At 37.7% G+C, this 21,140-nt stretch overlaps 1 protein-coding gene across 2 annotated transcripts in view; it reads right to left on the reverse strand.

Moving 5' to 3' along the window:
- The window catches only part of SMC1B (structural maintenance of chromosomes 1B), a 61,640-nt gene that overhangs the window by 14,418 nt on the left and 26,082 nt on the right, over window positions 1-21,140 (reverse strand). For both annotated transcript variants that reach the window (XM_019651716.1, XM_019651715.1), the window contains exons 13-17: window positions 14,123-14,260; window positions 13,712-13,828; window positions 12,194-12,300; window positions 1,718-1,859; window positions 729-874 (exon numbers count right to left, since the gene is read on the reverse strand). In XM_019651716.1, coding sequence (XP_019507261.1) covers window positions 729-874; window positions 1,718-1,859; window positions 12,194-12,300; window positions 13,712-13,828; window positions 14,123-14,260 — 650 coding nt within the window. The remainder of the gene's footprint in view (window positions 1-728; window positions 875-1,717; window positions 1,860-12,193; window positions 12,301-13,711; window positions 13,829-14,122; window positions 14,261-21,140) is intronic.

Consider the following 21,140-nt stretch of genomic DNA (forward strand, 5'->3'; position numbering starts at 1 on the left):
AAAAAAAAAAAAAGAGGAAACAAGCTTTCATTGCACCCGAAAATCTACGACACAAACGTTCTGACTGTACCTTGAAACACAAGGTCTTTGAACAGTGGGGGAAACTGATATGCCAAGAGGCTGGGCACAAGCAGCACGTTTCATGTGCTCACTGTGGTCTGTCAATCATCCAGGAAAGCAGCTGTTACTGTGGTGCCACGAGCCAGTCGATTCTAAGTGTGACTGACAATCATTGTGGCAAATGCACATACTTGTCATGTGCCAGGTACTACTGTTCTAAGCGCCACAGAAACAGTCACTCATTTCATCCTTCCCAGTATTCAATGAGGTTGGCACTATTACACCCCCATGTCACTGATGGGGAATAGCGGCATGGATCTTCAGCAGCAGAGCTGGGACACGGAGCCATGTAGGCACAGCCCTCACTGCTAAGTCAACTAGAGGGAGACTGTACAACAGGAGGACCCCAGTGTCAAGAGGAGTTCAGGGCAAGGGACCATGTCTACACAGGTCCACGTGGTCATCCACCAAAAAGAATTCACTCTAGAGAACTAGCCACCTGTCTTGGTTTTCCTCCAAATTAGAATACTTGAAAGGTGTGATGTGGGACCAAAAGCAACACAGGATACATATTCAAATAATAAACTTTGTATAATAAATGTGAAATCCATGCTAAACCTGTAAAAACTCTGCGTATGGTCTTTCAAACCGATAAACTTCTCAATTACCTATCAACAGCCAAAAACTTCTTCCGTTCCTCTTCAATTTGAGCTTGGACTTTCTCAGCGGTGGCATTCTGAGCGAGACATTTGTCCTGCAGTTGCTGCCTCTTCGCCATGAGCTCATCCACAGCTTGCAGATAATGCTCCTCAGCCTGGATGGAGATGATGTACATTGTAGCTTCACCGCCATTTACATTAATAAGGTCAATCGCTCATCTTACCAGGGAAGCCAAACCAGCCATTCTGAGATAAACCCTTACCCTGAGAACTGCCGCAGGCTCTCCCGTGGCTGTGACTCTCGCCCATGGTGCATTTCTCAGAAACTGGTCATCACTACCTGCCTCTGTCCTTCACTTCAGATTCATTGCTCAGTTTACCGCCCCATGACTTCTGTTCCCGTTGTCAGTGAAAATGTTCTTGCTACTGTGACCTCTTAATTAGCCAACTAAACAGACATTTTCCAGGCTTTACCTTTTTGACAGCTTTCGCCATTTTCTCCCTCCTGAAACTCGGGGGCTTCTATGATATCACCCCACTGGCTCACTTCATAACCGATGTGACCACTCCTCCCAGAATTCCATTCTTGCTCCACAGCCCTTCACTGCCTAACTCTCTGCCCGAGAGGCTCAACCTTTCACATATGGTTCCCACCCACCCCCATGAACCCGCCTAGACTTCTCCTGGAGTCTGTACTCTTAACCTCCTGCTGGCAGTTGCTATCTAGATGTCACATAGGCAGCTGAAGTGCCACAGGTCCAGCATTTTCTCTCCTTAACCTGCTCCGCCCAAGTTAGCACGAGTCATCTGTGGCACCCCCCGCCTCCTCTCCCACTTCAACATCCAGCAATTCGTGAGGCTGTGCCGATTCTACTGCAAGCATTTCTCCAATCCGCCCCCACCCACTTCGGTAACACTTCACGAGCACAACAAACGTTATTCAATGAACGAAGTCATCATTTCAATGACGGGGCTTCAGTTCCCCCATCATTAATTACCTTCTTTAGGTCATCAATCTCTTCTGTACCTTTCTGGACAGTTTCTTTTAATGTGTTAATATTATCTAGTTTCTTCTTCAATTGATTGCGACTGTATTCGAGTTGAATATTAAGCCGAGTTTTCTGTTTCTCAAATTCTAATCTAGTGTAATAAGGTCAAACATTACAAGTGGTAAACATAGTCCTTCAATTCTTTCTTTTTTCTGTTTATTATGAAAATTTTCAAACACATACAAAGGTAGAAGGGATACCAAAGTGAATTTCCACAGAGCTACCCCCCAAACTTTAATAACTATCAACTGAAGTCAATCTTGTTTCACCCATCACCCCACTCATCACTCCTTCCCACCACTGGATTATTTGAAGCAAAATTCAGACATCATGTAATTTCATCTCTAAATATTTTGGTGTGTATCTCTGAAAGTGAAATGACTTTTAATACATAACCATAAACTAGTATAGATAAAAAGGATAACTCCTTAAATATCAAATTGCAATCATTGCCAAATTTCCTGCGTCTCATTTTTTTTTTAAACTGGTTTGCTTGAACCAGGATCCATACATTGCTTATGGGTATGTTCCTTACATCTTTTATAATCTATAGGTTTCCTCCCCTCTTCTTTTTCTTTAAGTCACAATTTGTGTGTGTATTCTTATGCACTGAGTCAGTCTTTTCAAACACTGTGCATTCACAAACTCCAACCTGGGGTTGAAGAATGCCTTCCTTCCTCATGTGCGTCCCACTCCGCCAGCTCCGCAGCTCCCCCAAAGGAGCTGTCCAGGATAACTGTAGCCCACGTTCCCACCCTGTCTCCCTGACATATCCTACTAACAGAATCGCTCGTCCCACATTTTAAGCACTAATGGCATCAGATATTGTGCTAGCTGCCATGACACACTCCACACTCCGCAGGGACAGCAGAAGCCCTGCTCTTACCGCTGACCACACTGCCTGCAGGAGTGGTCAAGAGCAAACCCCTGAGGGACTCGTTTCTGCTGCGGGAGGCAGACATACAGACTGTGAGTGAGTGAAACACTTCTTCACGTGGCTTTGCGACGCCACACTCCTCTGGCTTTCCTCTTTCCTCACTCGCTGCTCCTTCAATGGTTCCTTCTCATCTCCTCAACTTGTTAACATCGCCTGGGATCCTTTTTCTGTCTACATTCACTCCCTTGGTAATCTTATCCAGCGACATGACTGTAAGTACCATCTGTATGCCAACAATCCCCAAATGTATACTTCCAGGTCCTCTCCCATGAACGCCTCACTTGTGTAGTCAGCTGCCTGCTCTACATCTCCCATTCATGGCAGAGGCATCCAAGGATACAGAATAGAAAAGCTACCAAAAGTAATAGGAGGGTTTAGCAAAGTTATCAGATGTTAGATCAATCTAAAATTCAATAGTATTTTTCTACATTAGTAGACGACAACTAGAAAATATCATAAAAACAGATACTATTCATAAGAGAAAAAAACTAAAATATCCAGGAATTAACTTAATAAAAATGCACAAATCTCTATGGAAAAACATTTTTAAATTCTAATAAAGAATAAGATAATTAGAATAAATGAAAAGACATCCTATGTTCTTAGATGAGAGGATTTAATATTTTGAAGATGTTCTCCCCAAATAAATCTATAAAATCTCAATCAGAATTCCAGGTGGATTTTGTGAGAAGCTCAATAAAAAGTGATTGGCAGAATTCTTCAGAAAGAAAATCTACTAAAATTCAAAAAGACTTCAGAACAAGGAATATGACAGGGATAAAGGGGGGCATTTTATGATAAACGGATTAATTCAGCAGAGACAATCCCAAATATGTATCCCTAATCAAAAGGCTTTAAGATACTTGGAGTAAAAACTGACAGAAGCTGGAAGGAGAAACTGACAGACCCAAAAGCATACTTTCAGCACTCCTCTCCTAGCGACTGCCGGAACAACCAGACAGAGGGTCAGTAAGCACACAGAAGCCCATGGCAACACCAACTTAGCTGCCATCCAGAGAACACCCCATCCAACAGCTGAATGTACGTTCTTTGTAAGTGCACACGGAACACTTACTTCTAAGATAGAATACACACTGTGCCCTCAAACAAGCCTCAATTAATTCAAAATGACTGAAATAATGCAGAATATATTCCTTACCACAAAAGAATTAAAATAAAAATTGGTAACAGAAAAATATCTGAATCCCCCAACCCTCAATATCTGTTACATTAAGCAACATGCTTCTAAACACCCCATGGGTCATAGAAAGAAGTCACAAGGGATATTAGAGAATATTTTGAATGGAAGGAAAATGAAAATACAACATATCAAAAGTAGTGGGATATAACTTAAGCAGTACTGAAGGGAAATACACAGCTTGAAATGCTTATATTAGAAAAGTCTAAAATGTATAATAGCAGCTTCTATCTTAAAAGTTAGAAAAAGAAGAGTAAATTAAACCCAAAATCAGTGAAGCCACGGACTGGTTTAGAAAGGATCAATAAAGTTAAGACACCTCTGGCTAGACATCAAGAAGAAGAAAAGAAAAGAGACAAATCACCAATATCAGGAATGAAAGAGCGGACCTTGGTACAGGTCCTACAGACATTAAATAGGATAAAAAGGAATATTATTAATAATTTTATGTTAAGTTTAACAACTTGGACGAAATACACAAGTTCTTGAAAGGCACAAACTACCAAAGCTCACTCACAAAAAAAGATATGCTTAATAGCTCTATATCTATTAAGGAAACTAAATTTGTAATTAAAAACCTTTCCACAAAGGAAGGTGGGTGGCCTCAGTGGATTCACTGGCAAATTTTACCAAACATTTAGGAAAGAAAGAATATCATTCTACAGAAACTCTTCAAGAAAAAAACCCAGAACAATTCTTGACTCATTTTATGGGTCTGGCATTGCTCTGATACAAAAATGTGACAAAGAGGGCCGGTCGAGTGGCGCGATGGTTAAGAGCTGGCTTGGGACACCAGAGGGCCCCGGTTCGGATCCCACATATGAGGGCCAGTGACACTGCCCTCCACAGCTAAGATGCTGAACAACAGCTCAACCTGGAGCTGGGCTGCCATGAGTCGCCGGTGACGGCGTAGGCTGCAGCCCCTCTGCAGTGGGTTGCCATGGGCTACCGTGTGTAGCCAGCAGCCAGCGTGAGCGGCCAGCAGCCGCAGTGAGCGGCCGTCCAGAAGCCGGTTACTGATCTGCCTCTCCCGGGAAGAGCGCAATGATGGTGCCAACTTGGGTCAGTGAAGCAACATCCTCCACAACTAGACTGAAGAACAAAACGACAGCAACTTGTCTGTTCCCCGTCCCCCAATTCCCCAGCACTGTTCCCATCTCTCCAATTCCCCAATAAAAAAAATCTTAAAAACACACACACACACACAAAAACACCCCAAAAACAAAAATGTGACAAAGACATTGCAAGAAAACTATAGACCAATACACTGAATATAGATGGAAAAATCCTTAACAAAATTTTAGCAAATCAAATCCAAAAATACTTGAAAAGGATAAAACAACACAACCAAGTGGGGGGACTCACCCTAGGTATGCAAAGTTGGTTTAACATTCTAAACTCAACCAATGTAATTTATCATATTAATAAACAAACAAAAAACCCCCAACCATACAATCCTTTCAATGGCAGAAGTAGATGGCAGAAGTACTGACAAAATTCAACAATCATGATAAAAAATTTCAGCAGATTAGAAACAGAAGGGCACCCTAAAGCTAATGTACCTGACTGTGAGAGACTGCATGCTTTACCCCTCACACTGGGACTAAGGAAGGATGTCTGCGCTCACCACTTTTATTTATTCAACATGGTCCTGTAGGTCCTAGCTAGTGCAATAACACAAGAAAAGAAAACAAAAGCCATACTAATTGGAAAGGAAGAAATAAAAAATTTTAATTCACTGACAATATGATCATTTTATGTAAAATATCTAAGGCATCTACAAAAGAACTACCAGAACTAATAAGTTTAGCAAAGTTGCAGGAAACAAGGTCAATTTACAAAAACCAATTTTATTTCAATTTACTACAATCAATTTGAAGTTCATAATTGAAAACAATCCCATTTACAATAGCATAAAGATATGAAGTACTTAGGAATAAACTGAACAACATATGCACAAGACCTATACTCAGAAAACGAAAGAACATTAATAAGATAAATTAAGGAAGACCTAAATAAGTGAAGACAGACACCATATTTATGATTAGTATTGTTAAGATGCCAATTCTTCCCACATTGATCTATAGATTCAACACAATCCCAATCAAAATTCTAGCAAACCTTATAGCAACTGAAAAGCTCATCCTAACATGTACATGGCTGTGCGAAGGGCCTGGAATAGGCAGGGGCTTGACCTTCCTTGTCCTCTGTTGTAGCCTCAGTGCTTAGAAGGCTTCCTGGCTCAGGGGAGGCTAACAATAAATAGGCATTGAATAAATGAATGGACTATGAGAGAATTAAAAAAAGGAAACAGGCCAAAATGTTGATAGATTTTCATTTTTGGACAATGGGACTGATTTTTAAAAACGTTTTCTCTATTTTCTCCAAGAGGCACATATTATTTTTGTATTTTAAAAATTATATTTGATTATTATATCTATCTGAGATGATGGGTGCTAGCTAAACTTACTGTAGTAATCATTTCACAATATATGTAAGTCAAACCATTATGCTGTACACCTTACACTTATACAGCGATGGATTGTCAATTATATCTCAATAAAACTGAAAAAGAGAAGTGCCTAGTACAAAATAAATCAATCATCTAGATAAGTACAGGGAAGTCTAGATTTTAAATAATCTGTAGTCATAAATACTTTGTTTCCTATTTTTGCATGACCTTGACTCCTTTTCATATAGAGCGACTGGACCTTGAGAAAGGGATAGCCCTTAACTCGCAATACAACCTTGTCACCGTCACTATTGTACACTTAAATTCAGAATTTATAAAGTCATAAAGACAAAAAATTATATCTGAATAGATAATACATGCATATGGTATAAAATTTAAAAGGTTTAACAATATATAAAAAGTAAAAAGTAAAGTATCTCTTTCGCATCCTCTTGGCCTCCCCAGAGGCAACCGCTCTTGCAATTTCTAAACATACATATTATGTATATTTTTCTCAGATTGTCACTTATCTTCTGATTTTCTTCAGGGTGCTTTTGCAATGCAAAAATTTGTTATTTCTATACATTTCCATTTTATCAAGCTTTCTTTTATGGCTTCTGGGGTTTATGTCCTACTGAAAGGCCTTCCCTAATCTGAGATTATTTTTAAAAATTCTCTTATGATTTATTCTAGTGTTTTGATGCCTTCATTTTATTTACATTAAAATCTTTGATTCAGTTGGAATTAGTCTGAATCTAAGGAATGACAAAAGGGTCCCAGTACATTTTTTCTAGGTTGCTAACACACATACCCCAACATAATTTACTGAAAAGTATGTATTTTATCCACTGATATGAAATGCCACCTTTCTCTTAAGTCAAATTTCCCTTCTAGATCTGACTATGTTTCTGGACTTTGTATGTGAGCCAGTACCTCAGGATTTTAATTAATATAGCTTTATACTATGTTTTAAAATCAGGGATTTCTAGTTCTTTCTCGTTACCTTTTTCATACTTTTCTTGGCTAGTTCTGAATGTGAACTCTAGAATCAGCTTATCTAGTTAAAAACAAATCTTGTCCATATATGTACTGAGATATTTAAATTACAGATTAAATTAGGGAGAACCAGCTTTTTTAAAAGATTTTTTAATTGGGGAATTGGAGAAGAGGAACAGTGTTGGGAAATTGGGGAAGGGGAACAGCCAAGTTGTTGTCCTTCAGTCTTAGTTGTGGAGGGCGCAGCTAGCTCAGCTCCAAGTCCAGTCACCATCCAGCTGCCCATCGGCAGCTCAAGGCTGCTCAGCTCAAGGTGCCGTGTTCAATCTTAGCTGCAGGTGGGCGTAGCCCACCATACCGTGCAGGAATTGAACGGGCAACCTTGTTGTTAGGAGCACGTGCTCTCACCAGCTGAGCCATCCTGCTAGTTGGCAGCGCAGCAGCAGCTCAGCGTCACTGGCCCATGTGGGAATCGAATTGGCGACACTGTTGCTCAGAGCTCATGCTCTTAACCAACTGAGCCACTTGGCTGGGCCCCCCAACTTCTTTTTAATATTGAGTCTTCCTATGAAAAAACTAGTATGTCTTTTTATTTAAGTTTCTGTTCAGTCTCAATTAAAGTTTTCTTTATATATTGCTTTCACATTTAGTAAGTTTATTTCTAAGTACTAAGTATTTTACTTTTTTCCCTCTCTAATGTAACTAGGATATTTTCTTCCAATATGCTGTCTCCCTGGTAGTTTATATACACAAAGGCTATATATTTTTAAATTATTTTTATATTAATTTTTAATAAAAATTCACATAATTCACATTAACATTTGTATTCAGCTATATTACTGAATCCTTTTTTATATATTCTAATAATTTTCATTTGTTCTCTAGGAATTACTAGATATGTATCATACAACTGCAAATAGCAAAAAATTTACCTTCTCCCTTCAAAATTTTTATACTTTATTTGTATTTCTTGTCTAACTATATTGACTAGTATTTTCAGAAGAATGTCAGATAACAGTGGTGATACTGAATACACTTCTCATTTCCAATTTTACTAGGAACACTTCTAGTGTGACTCCATTAAAACACGATGCTCATTTAGAATGAAATATATTTGCTCATATTGCAGGTATCTAACTACTCACATTTTAAGAATTTTTAATCAAAAATGGATGTTGAATTTTGTCAAGTGCCTTTTTCATCAACTATAGAGTTGATTTTTTCCCTCAGACCATTAATATGGCAAATTATAGCAATAACTCCTGATCCAGAGCCACACTTTTCTTTTTGGTATGAAGGTCACTAGATAGCAGTACATTGTTTGGCTGTTGTTGCACTGCTTGTTTCTATTTCACCTTATTTTATTTGGTTATTTATAAGTGGAATTGATTTATAGTTTCTTACTATATGTGTATTTATGTACCTTTCTGGATTTTGGCATCAATATTATGTTCATTTCATAAAAAGATGTGTTTCTTCCTCTTATACACTATGAAGCAGTTTAAATATTGAAGGTTTGTTTAAATATTAAACGTTGACGTTTTCTGCACATTTAAAGTTTGCTGAGATGATTCATCTGTGATTGATCTGTGAAACCATATGTGCCTGGTAAATTTGGGGATGAGAGTGGGTAGAAGCCTTTTTACTTTCCTTTCCTATGGTAACTTGCCTCAGATTTTTCTATCTTGGTAATATATTTCTCAAAACCGATCAATTTTATCTACTTACATAAATATTTACAGAGAACTAAGAAATCAGTGTCTTTTAATAGCTACAATGTAATCATGTCCCCTTTCTCTTATTTTGTATATTTGTGTTTTCTCTCTTTAAAATATTATGAGGGCCGGCCGGGTGGCGTGATTGTTAAGAACTGGCTTGGGACACCAGAGGGCCCTGGTTCGGATCCCACATATGAGGGCCAGTGACACTGCCCTCTACAGCTAAGATGCTGAACAACAGCTCAACCTGGAGCTGGGCTGCCGTGAGTCGCTGGCCACGGCGTAGGCTGCAGTCCCTGTGGCAGTGGGTTGCCATGGGCTACCATATGTAGCCAGCAGCCAGCGTGAGCGGCCAGCAGCCGCAGTGAGCGGCAGTCCAGAAGCCGGCGACTGATCTGCCTCGCCTGGGAAGAGCGCAATGATGGTGCCAACTTGGGCCAGTGAAGCAACGTCCTCCACAACTAGACTGAAGAACAAAACGACAGCAACTTGTCTGTTCCCCTTCCCCCAATTCTCCAGCGCTGTTCCCATCCCCCAATTCCCCAATAAAAATCTTAAAAAAAATATTATGAAATTCGACAATCAGGGCTCCTCCCCACCCGGTGATCTTTCTATAAGGCCACCTCCAGAGATTCCAAGGCGATTTCCTCTTTGCAGCACATGCTATATGTCAGCTTCTGGGCCAAACAATGGCCTCCCAGATCTGTACAGGAGCCCTGTTCTGTCCAACATCTCCAGTTGTACTTGTTGCAGAATTTTCTATTGCTGGAAGCTTACGAGTGCTCAGGAACTTCCTATATCTTTTGAGACCATGAGGGCATGCCAAAACCGGCCAACAGCTTGAGGGTCAATCTCTCCCTCTGACAAGCAAACAGCAACCAAGGTTCAACTACAACAGGAGGGCACTCACAACCCACACAAGGGACATACCTGGAACATCTGGCTCAGGTGACCACAAAGACTGTGCCACTGGGCCCTACAGCTTACCTACTACATGATGCCACTCTACTAAGACCTGGAGACATAGCAGCCCTACCTAATACATAGAAACAAACACAGGGAGGCAGCCACAATGGGGAGACAAAGAAACCTGTCCCAAATGAAAGAACAGAACAAAACTGCAGAAAAATACAGAGCTGAGCAAAATGGAGATAAGCAATCTATCAGATGCAGAGTTCCAAACACTGTTTTTAAGGATGCTCAATGATCTAGTGAGAACTTCAACAAAGAGACAGGAAACATAAAAATGGAGATAGAAAACATAAAAAAGAACCAGTCAGAAATGAAGAATACAAAACTGAAATAAAGAATACATTAGAGGGAATCAACAGATGAAGCACAGAATCAAATTAGTAATTTAGAAGATAAGGTAGCAAAAAAGCACCCAAGCAGAACAGCAAAAAGAAAAAAGAATCCAGAAAAACATGTAGAGTTTAAGAGACCTCTGGGACAAAATACGTACCAACATTCACATGACAGGGGCACCAGAAGGAGAAGAGAGAGAGCAAAAAACTGAAAACCTATTTGAAGAAATGATGATGGAAAACTTCTCTAACCTGAAAAAGGAAATAGACATACAAGCCCAGGAAGCACAGAGTCCTAAACAAGATGAACCCAAAGAGGCCCACACTAAGACACATCATAATTAAAATGGCAAAGATTAAAGACAAAGACAGAATCTTAAAAGCAGAGAAAAGCAGTTACCAACCAACACGGGAGCTCCCATGAGACTGTCAGCTGGGTTCTCAACATAAACTCTGCAGGCCAAAAGGGACTGGCATGCAATATTCAAAGTGATGAAAAGCAAGAACCTACAACCAAGATTACTCTACCCAGCAAAGTCAGCATTTAGAATCCCAGGCAACAAAAGGCTAAAGGAGTTCATCACCACCAAACCAGCATCACAGGAAATGTTAAAGGGACTTCCTTAAGAAGAAGAAGAAGGTAAAAAATGTGAATAATAAAATGGCAATACCTACATATACAGACAGAAAGTAAAAAGATGGAAAAAGATATTTCATGCAAATGGAAACAAGCAAACAAAAAAGCTGGAGTAGCAGTACTTATACCAGACAAAATAAGCTTTAAAACAAAATATAACAAGAGACAAAGCAGGACCCAGTAATTCCACTTCTGGGCACTTATCTGAAGAAACTCCAAATGCTACTTCAAGGGAACATGTGCATCTATCTATTCATTGCAGCATTGTTTACGATGGGCAAGATGTGGAGGCAGCCTGGGTGTCCATCAGTGGATGAATGGATAAAGAGGCGGTGTGCGCGCGCGCACACACACCCACACACACCCACACACACCGGGAATATTACTCAGCCATGAAAAAAATGAAATCCTGCCATCTGCAACAACATGGAGGGACCTAGAGGGTACTGTGCCGAGTGGAGTAAGTCTGAGAAAAACAAATGCCATATGTTTTCACTTACATGTGGAATCTAAAAAACAAAAACAAACAAAACAGAAACACCCTTATAGAAACAGAGATCGTTTTGATGGTTGCCAGATGGGAGGGGGTTGGGGGAATGGGTGAAAAAAGTGAAGAGATTAAGAAGTATAAATTGGTAGTTACAAAATAGTCATGGGGATGTAAAGTATAGCATAAGGGATGTAGTCAATAATATATGTGGAATCTAGAGAATAGGGTAATGAACAAGCAAAACAGAGATAAGTTCATAGATACAGAGAGCATTTTGATGGTTGCTGGGTTGGAGGAGGGTGGGTGAAGCAGGGAGGTATAAAGTGGTAGTTACAAAATAGTTATGGGGATGTGTACTATAGCTCAGGGAATATAGTCAGTAGTACTGTAATAATTATTTATGTCAGACTGGTACTGGATTTAAGGGTAATCATCCCATAAGATATATAAGTGTCTAATCACTCGGGTGTTATACACCTGAAACTAATATAATATTGTATGTCAACTGTAAATAGAAAATACTTTTAAAGATTATAAGAGAATTAGATCTCTTTATAAGAATATGAATGTTTACTTGCTATTTCATGATGAACTAAAATAAAGACTACCTCAGGCATAGTTCTCTTAAATTATGAAATAATAGTTACATTTATATATGTGTAAATTGCTTACCAATATTTTTAATAAAAATACCTTTTTTGATCAATTTCTTGTTGTTGTTTAACATGTTTTTGCTCAAATTCACGAATGTTTTCCACTCCAATTTCTTCACAGAAGTGTTGGAAAATATCATCTTCAACCTTTAAAATTATTTCAAAATAATTGGTTTAATAATTAATTTTAAGAAAGTATATAAACAATGCTTAAATCGAAGTTTTTCCCAACAAGGTTTTCCTGGATGAGGCCCCAAACAATTCCCAACAAGCATTACTGTACTTTAAGGGGCCAGTGCTTTCTTATTAGCTCCATACACTATGCCCATCTATCTTCAAATTTCTTATTCTAAAAATTAAATAAGAAAGCTCAGAATTGGTTTTATTAAGAGTTTTGGCTTTATGAAATGTTTAACACAAAATCGGAAGCATTTCAATTACATTAGCCATGGCAATATATATTATTTTACATAAACGAAAGTCTTTGTGTGAGGGGACTATAGCGTCTCAGGAAGTATAAGGCCAAGAGGACTAGAGCAGAGGACTAAGACTCAAAAAGATTTTGAAAAACTAGAATGAGCCAAATCCAACAAAATAACATTTAACCTCAATATTTTTAAAGCCCTGCATCTATGTACAATTACAGGATAAACAGACCTATTTTTTTAAACAGTAAGATATATTAAAAACTTTCCAGTTTTATTGTAGTTGAATATAGATTAAATATGCAAGTGATATGATCGATGCAATAGTAGCTATAATCTACTATTAAGCAGAGAAGCCAAACCATAGAAAGTTATGGTTCCACGTGTAGTGTTCCATGGTACTCAGTACTGGTCAGGCAGTGTTTTGACATTATGCTTTGTTCTGGGCACTGACAAACAATGGAGAACCCAGAAGATGGTTACCAGGACTGGTCTTAACTCCACGGTAAACGTAAATGATTAAGGAATTAGGAGTATTTAACCTGGAATATAGATAATTAAGGAGCTACATAACTGTGGTTTCAAATCATGTGATAAAAGTAGAACTAAAAGTAATGGGTGGAAGTTACTGAGTGATGGTGTGACAAACAGCTTCCTAAGGAGTAAAGATAAGCAACAGCGGAATGAATTAAATCAGAAAGTTCCTGTCACTTTATAAGCAGAGGCTAGATGGCCAAATCTTTGTTGTCCCAGAGCCACGCACTGTGCCTGGCAAATATAATAAATGTTCCAGAAATAATTACTGAGTGAATAAGTAATCTTAAAAGATAACCTGAATGACAAAGCTCTTTCTCTTCTAGTGTTAAGGGAAGTGGCAGAAATAAAGAGGCTGTAATGTTTACAATGAGCAAGCGGAGGATGGAGGGTAGAAGGGAGTAACTATGCACTGGTCATTGTCTCTTAAGATAGACAATAGTGGTTTTCAAAAGACACAAGAAAATTAATTTGGCAAACCCATAAAACTCAGCACTTATCATACTTTGCTTTAGCACATACTCAAGACCCCTAAATCTGGCATCTGGTGAGGAACTACATTCTACATGCCATTTAATAACAAAAAAATCATTCATGACCTTATTGATCTTTTCTTGAAATACTTCAATTCTTTTTTGCCGTTCTTTGATTCCTTCACTCAACATGGTACATTGAGACTCAATATTTAGTAGTTCACTTTGTAGCTGAGATTGTTCCTAGTTACAAAAGACAAAAAATTTATTTTTTAACGTGACTATTTTAGCTTTATATGATGAAGCCAAAAATGTGCTAAGTATCTTTTAGAATAAAGAGAATCCATGAGATAAGGTAAATTCAGGTACAATTGTATGATAAGATTAACAACCATAAAAATAAAGTAGCTAAAGGACTATAATATAATCCCAATCATGGGGTAAAGTGTAAAATTACATGGCACTACATAAATACAATTCCTAAAATTCTAGATCCTGGTTCTAATTTCCATAAAATTGTATGTAAGTCTATATTACCCGGTAGACAGCAGCAAGGCGCTTCTTTTTAATCAACTCTAGTTCACTTTGTGAATATTTGAGTCGTGTATGAGTTCCTTGTAGCAGAGTCTGTATTTGTTTCAAGTCGGTTTCCTTGCGAAGCATCTTCATTAAACCCTAAAGAGGAAAAGAAATATATGACAACATTTTACAATAGAAAAGCACTTTCATTTTTCAAAGTGCTTTCATATGTCGCAACTCACTGATGTTTTACAGATAACTATCATTCACACTCCATCTTCCCTTCTTCTGGTCAATTAAGTACCTAAGCCATCTGGAGTAGCCAAGATGCCACACAGCATCCTCAAACTGAACATACCTCCTAACAGGAAACAGTTAGGCATGAAAACTGAGGGTGGCGGAGGGCGTGTTTCACTCACGGCACATAAATGGGGTCATAGGACAAATGCTGCCTCACTTTTAGCGCATCCTTGTTTTTGTTTGCCTCGTCCTTTCTCTTCTCTCTTCACCCACCCTATTGTTCAACCAAATTAACTCCCTAGTATATGCTCTTCTGTATTTTTACTCCAAGTCCTTACATGAATACATACATATATATATATATATATATATATATTCACCTATATATTTTGTTTTTTGTCTTCTTTTACAAATTTAGAATCACATTGAACATGCTTTTCTGCCTCCAGCTTCTCATTCAGTTACTCACAAAAATCAACTGATAAAGCTGTAAATTCATTTTTCATTTTTAATGGCTGCATATTCCACAGTGTGACTGTACCAAAATGATTCAACTATTCTTGAAATAATGGGCATTCATGGTTTCCATGTTTTTGTCATCATAAACAATACAGCAACAATATATGTGTCTGTATAATATACCCTCAAGTCCTAGTGTTTTTATTTCTACGCAATAGATTCCCCAGGGTGAGATGGATGGGTCAAAGGTATTGATGGTTTTATTTTAATAGCTGGTGCTGACAGCTCTCCCAAAGGCTGTAACAATTCACATTTCTGTAAATAATGTATGAGCACGTTTCTTTACATCTATCTCCACCAGCATATTTATTTTTTCCAAGTATTATTGATAGGTATGAAGTAATCTTAATTAGTATTCCCCTGAGTATTATATTCTCTATTGAGCATATCTGTATGTTTACTAGCTACATGGATTTCTTCTTTCTCTCAACTGCCTAATCCTATCCTTCGCCCAGATGTTTGTCTTTTTTTTATGTCAATTTGTAAAAACAAAAGTTCTTTGATTGTATAGAACCTACAATCTTTATTTTAAACTTAAAAAAAATGTATACAATGGCTTTTATCCTCACTTAAAAATTTTTTTGAATTCAAGTTTTTAAACAATCGGGAATTTATTTTTGTTATACGGGACACAAAATTACTTTCTCTAAATGTGCCAATACATTTATTGAACAATCTATCCTTTCCCCACCAAACCAAAACATTGATTTGTTCTATACTAAATTGTCAAATATACTGGGTCCTATTTCTAGAATTCCTATCTGCTTCATTAACCTGTCCATTCATATGCAAATGCTGCACCAACTTAACTAAGATGGCTTTTCATAGTATTTGTACCTGGCAGGAGAAGGCCTGCCTCACTCTCTTTTGTCACCTATTTTTTTTTACTAGTTTCAGGAAATTCTTCATTTGTAAGGGTCAGAAGATCATTTATCAAATTAAAAAATCCTTGGTAGTATTTTAATTAAAACTGTATTCAAGTTATGTATTAATTGGAAGACTTCTAACCCAAGAATATAGTATGTTTTTCCTTTAAGTTGTTTTATGTCCTTCAGTAAGTTTAGTTTTCTGAAGTTACTGTATTTATATTTACATTTGTTTCTATTGTGAGCAAAATATTTCTCCATTTCTACATGCTTTTTGATAGTATACAAGAAAACTAGTTTTATTTATGCAGCCCTCCCATTATCTTATTAAATCTAGTAGTTTTTAAACTACCATCTTATTATCAGCAGAGTTTTTCTCTTTTTTTCAAAGATTTATACAAATTATTTCATTTTGTGCCTAACTGTATTTACTATAACTTCCAAGATCATCTTAAATAATGGAAATTAAGTAATGGTAATAGCAGATACCTCTACTTCCTGATTTCAACTAAAATGGTTTTAATTTTAGCAATTATGTGTCAGTTTTGGGTATGAGCTATGTATTTAAATAATTTCCACCAAATTACTCTTTTACTTAGTACTTTAATTCAGACTAGCTGCTGAACTTGACCAAGTGCCTTTCTACATAGGATCTTTGGAATTTTCTCCCGCTGTTGATTTGTTCATGTAATGGGTTATGCTGATTGGCCACTTACTATTGAAACACTCATGTAGTCTTGGGACAAATCCTGTTCAGTCTGGTGTATTTTTATTTCACCACATTGCTGAATTCTCTATACTGATATTTAATTTAGAAATTATGCATTTATATTCACAAGGGAAGACTTATTTTGTAGTCTCTTTATATTTGATATTAAAGTTATACTAACTTTATAAACTGGAAAGTTTCCATTTTTTCCTATGATCCAGAATGACTTAAATAACACGAGAATTATATTAGATGAAACTCAGTTGTAAGCATATCTGGTCCCATAGTCTTTTTTTTTAACTTGTGGCTAAAATATACATAAAATAAAATTTACCAATCTTTACCATTTTTAAGCGCACAGTTCAAAACTGTTTAAGTACATTCCCAGTGTGGTGCACCCAATCTCCACAACTCTTTTCATCTTGCAAAAGTGCAACTCTATACCCTTTAACAACTCCCCATTCTCCTATCCCCTGAACCCCTGACAACCACCATTCTATTTTATCTCTATGAATCTGATAACTCCAGGGACCTCATCTAGGTGGAATCATACAGTATTTGTCTTTCTGTGACTGGCTTATTTCATGTAGCATAATGCATTCAAGGTTCATCCATTTTGTAGCATGTGTTAGAATTTCCTTCCTGTTTAAGACCAACAAGTATTCCATTGTGTGTAGAGTACATGTTGGTTATCCATTTATCCGCTGATGGACACGTGCATTGCTTCCACTTGTGGCTACTGTGAATAATGCTGTCATGACCGTGGGTGTACAAGTATCTCTTCCAGACTCTGCTTTCAATTCTTCAGTGTATATACCCAGAAGCAGAATTGCTATATCATATGATAATTCTATTTAAAATTATTTGAGTAGCCACCATACTGTTTTCCACAGCTGCTGTACTGTTTTCAATGGTAGATCATTCAACTAACAGTGGCTTTAAAAATGTGGATGTTGGGCCAGCCGAGTGGTGCGATGGTTGGGGACTGGCTTGGGACACCAGAGGGCCCCGGTTCGGATCCCACATGTGAGGGCCAGTAACACTGCCCTCTACAAAAAAAAAAAAAAAAGTGGATGTAATAGGGCTGGCCGAATGGCTCAGTTGGTTAAGAGCTCGCTCAAGAGTTTGAGCTCTGAGCAACAGCGGTTCGCATCCCGGCCCGAGCTGAGCAGAGCTGAGCAGACGCTGAGCTGCCAACAGGTAGCAGGATGGCTCAGCTAAAAAAAACAAAACAAAAAAAACACACTGTGGATGTATTTTTCTTACACAAAAGCAGTCTAGGGTGATACAGTTTCTCAGCAACACACCGAACTTGCAGCTTCTCAGTACAATGATTTTTATCCTCATGCTTGCTGTCTCCTGGTGCGAGGTTCCTGCTTTATCTCTAGGCTTCTTGACTGAGTTCCAGTCGGGAAGAAGAAAATGTAAAAGGGAACACCAATACTTCCATTTATAGCTCCCAAACTGTCACATGGCCACCACTAGCTAAAGCACACTAGACATTAAGTTGTTTAGTTTTTATGATTCTATAATAGAGACAAGCAAGGAAGACGTGGTGGCTGTCTGACACTGCCTAACTTTTCAAATATCCCACTTTCTGGTCATCTTGGTAATTGACATTTTTCTGAAAATCACCCATTCTTCCAGCCCTTCACTTTTTTTAAAACTGTATATTTGCTTGTAAGATTCTCTTAAAATTATATTAATTTTCTCATGCCTGCTCTGTGTTTACTGCTAACTTTTCTTCCCTTCATTAGAGTTGCAAAGAGTTTATCTATATGATTAGTCTTTTCAAAAGAACCAGCTTTTATATTCATTTGTCCCTTTTCTATTTTGCGTTTTCTATTTAATTTCAGCTTTAAAAAATTCCACTATAGTTTTTGTTATTTTGTGGTTGCCCTTCTAATTTGCTCAAGTAGTAAGTTCCCTTATATTTCATTTTTCTTCTTTAATAACGAAGGTATCTTCAGAATACTCTTACTTCCACGCCTCATTACAGATGAGACCTCTGGAGCACATTTATTTCACTCTCCGGGTCCAATTCCTAGGTTTAGCCGAGTTAGTTTAACACTATTCACTATTATAACTAGGTCTATCCTAATCCACGTGTGGTTTAGAGCGCTCTCTCTGGCATTCTCGTCCCAGGGAGGACACAGAGGATGTGCCCTCTGCATTTGCTTACATGCAGATTCCTGAAATGTAAACCATGTCTTGGGTTATAGTCCTTTTCCTTAGTTGCCTGTAGCTATTACTCCAGTCTCATCCAGTTTTATAGTCTGATAAAAGCTTTTATTTTTAATCTAAGGAATATTTCGTAAAGCAAGGGGTTATTTTAGCATTGCTTTTATAACCTAGGAGTTCAGGAATTACACCAAGATCTGTGTTATTTTGTGCCTTTTCCCATCAAACTTGCATGGAACTATGTATGTCCTTTCAATTGGTCAATTAAGGTGCATGCTCAGATTGGAGCCATTTTTTCTTTTTTGTTTATTTCCTCTCCTCTGTGTTCCTCTTCCTCCTTCGGGAACACTTATTCTTATGTGAAGTCTCCTGAGTCTACCTAAGGCTCTATTTTTCTCATGATTTCTTTTCCCTTTTAATTTTGTTCCCCTCATTGAGATGCTTCTTCCAGTTGGTCTTCCAGGTTACTAACTTGGTTCTCAACAATGACAATGCAGTCCTTCCATTCATCTGTGGTGTTCTAGAGTCAAGAAATACGTTTTCGTTCTGAAGTCTTTCTTTTTTTGCAGGGGAGGAGGGAGGTCTGACACTACACTGAATCTCCTTAATGCTCCTTTACTTTTTCGTTCAAGTTTTTTCTGGCTCCTGGAACGCCTCAGGTGCATTTATGTATTGCTTTTCCCACTGAGGATTGGGTCTGGGCATTAAAGTACCCTAAATGGCAGCCGTCCCATAGGGATTCTCTACGCCCAAAGGCAGCATTATAACAGAAGACCATCAGTGTCCCACTCTGAGACTAAGGAAAAGGTGTCTCTCTGGTCTCCCTGGACTTTTCCAAACTCAGAAAGAGGGAGGCCAGAACCTACTAATATTTCGCTTCGTGGGGTTCAAGAAGACCGGACATATTCACATGGGACAAATGCCTAACTTACCCCGGAATCCCCTATGTCCTGGTTCTTTGCCCAGCACTCTTCACAGATCAAGAGAGGAAGCCCAGCGTCAGCCTTCCCTGGTGATCTCCCTCAGAACCCGACATCACTCACACCCAGCTGTCCACTAGGTCCAGGCAGGGCACACAGCGGGCAGTCACTATGCACATGCATAGGAAACCAGATTAATTTCAAGTTGCCACTTTCCTAGAACTTTCTCTGTGCCTAGGCCTAAGTTTGTAAAATCTTTAAAAGTTAAATATTTCTGATCAAATATATAGTGATGGAAGGAGAACTGACTCTGGGTGGTGAACACACAATGTGATATATAGATGATGTATTACAGAATTGTATACCTGAAATCTATGTAACTTAACTAACAATTGTCACCCCAATAAACTTTAATTAAAAAAAAGTTAAATATTTCTACACCTTAGACAAAAACATAAAATGTGCTCTTATGCTTACAGAAAATGATTAAAATTAGTTGGGTAACTTTGTCAGACTATTTCCTTGAACTCAAAACTGGTCATTTGTATACATAAAAAAAGAAAGCTAAACAGAAAAAAATAAATCTAAAAGCATCCTACTGACTTAGCAGCTATTAAAAAGTTGACATTTCAAGAAGCATGTGTGGGTTCTAATATTCAACCAATGATACCTGATAAAATGGCAAGTCAGTTGGCAAAAATGAAGCTCAATCCCCAGTCATCAACATGATATAAATGCTAAATACACAAAAGCACTTGAAAGAAACATTATTAAAATTCTTCTGTAATCTTCAAAAAGAATCAAGTCTTTCTGAACATGACATTAGAACCCAGAAGTTATAAAAGATTAATAAATTTAGCTACATAAAGATTAAAAACACATGCATGACAAAAATTCAAATGTCAAACAGATCCTGAGCAATAACAAGGAATAAACTTTTGATACACGTAACACCACAAATCTCAACAGCTTTAGGCTAAATGAATAAAGCATGACACAAAAGATTACTTACTGTATGACTCCATTTATATGAAATTCTAGAAGAGAAAAAACTACAATGATAGAAAGTAGATTGGGCTGTCAGGGTCCACAGGGCACAGGGGAAGGGGCTGACTACGAAGGAATTTTGGGGGGTGATGGAAATGTTCTATAATCTATATCATTGTAGTGACAAAAAAAAGTCAAACGGAATATATTTATAACACATATGACTAAAGACTAATTTACTGATAATACAAATAATTCTTAAAGTAGGTAATAACAACCTCATAGAAAACTGTGCACAGGAAATAAGCAGTTCACAGAAGAAAATATTACAAAAAAACAATAAATACATGAAGAAATGAAATGTTTACCCTCAGTTATAATTTTGGGTAAACGACTGAATTACAAAGATTAAAATATTTGCTAATATCTAGTGTTGAAATCGAGGGACACTGATACTCTACTATAGGTTTTCTTTTGATGGGAATTTAGTAATATCTATCAACATTTTAAGTACACAGATCTTTAGTCCCAGAAACTCTATACAGGAATTTATCTTAGAGATATATTTATACAAATAAATATATAATAACAACATTTATATAGTGCTTACATAT

Source organism: Hipposideros armiger, unplaced genomic scaffold, assembly GCF_001890085.2.
Source record: "Hipposideros armiger isolate ML-2016 unplaced genomic scaffold, ASM189008v1 scaffold_164, whole genome shotgun sequence".
Taxonomy (NCBI): Eukaryota; Metazoa; Chordata; class Mammalia; order Chiroptera; family Hipposideridae; genus Hipposideros; species Hipposideros armiger.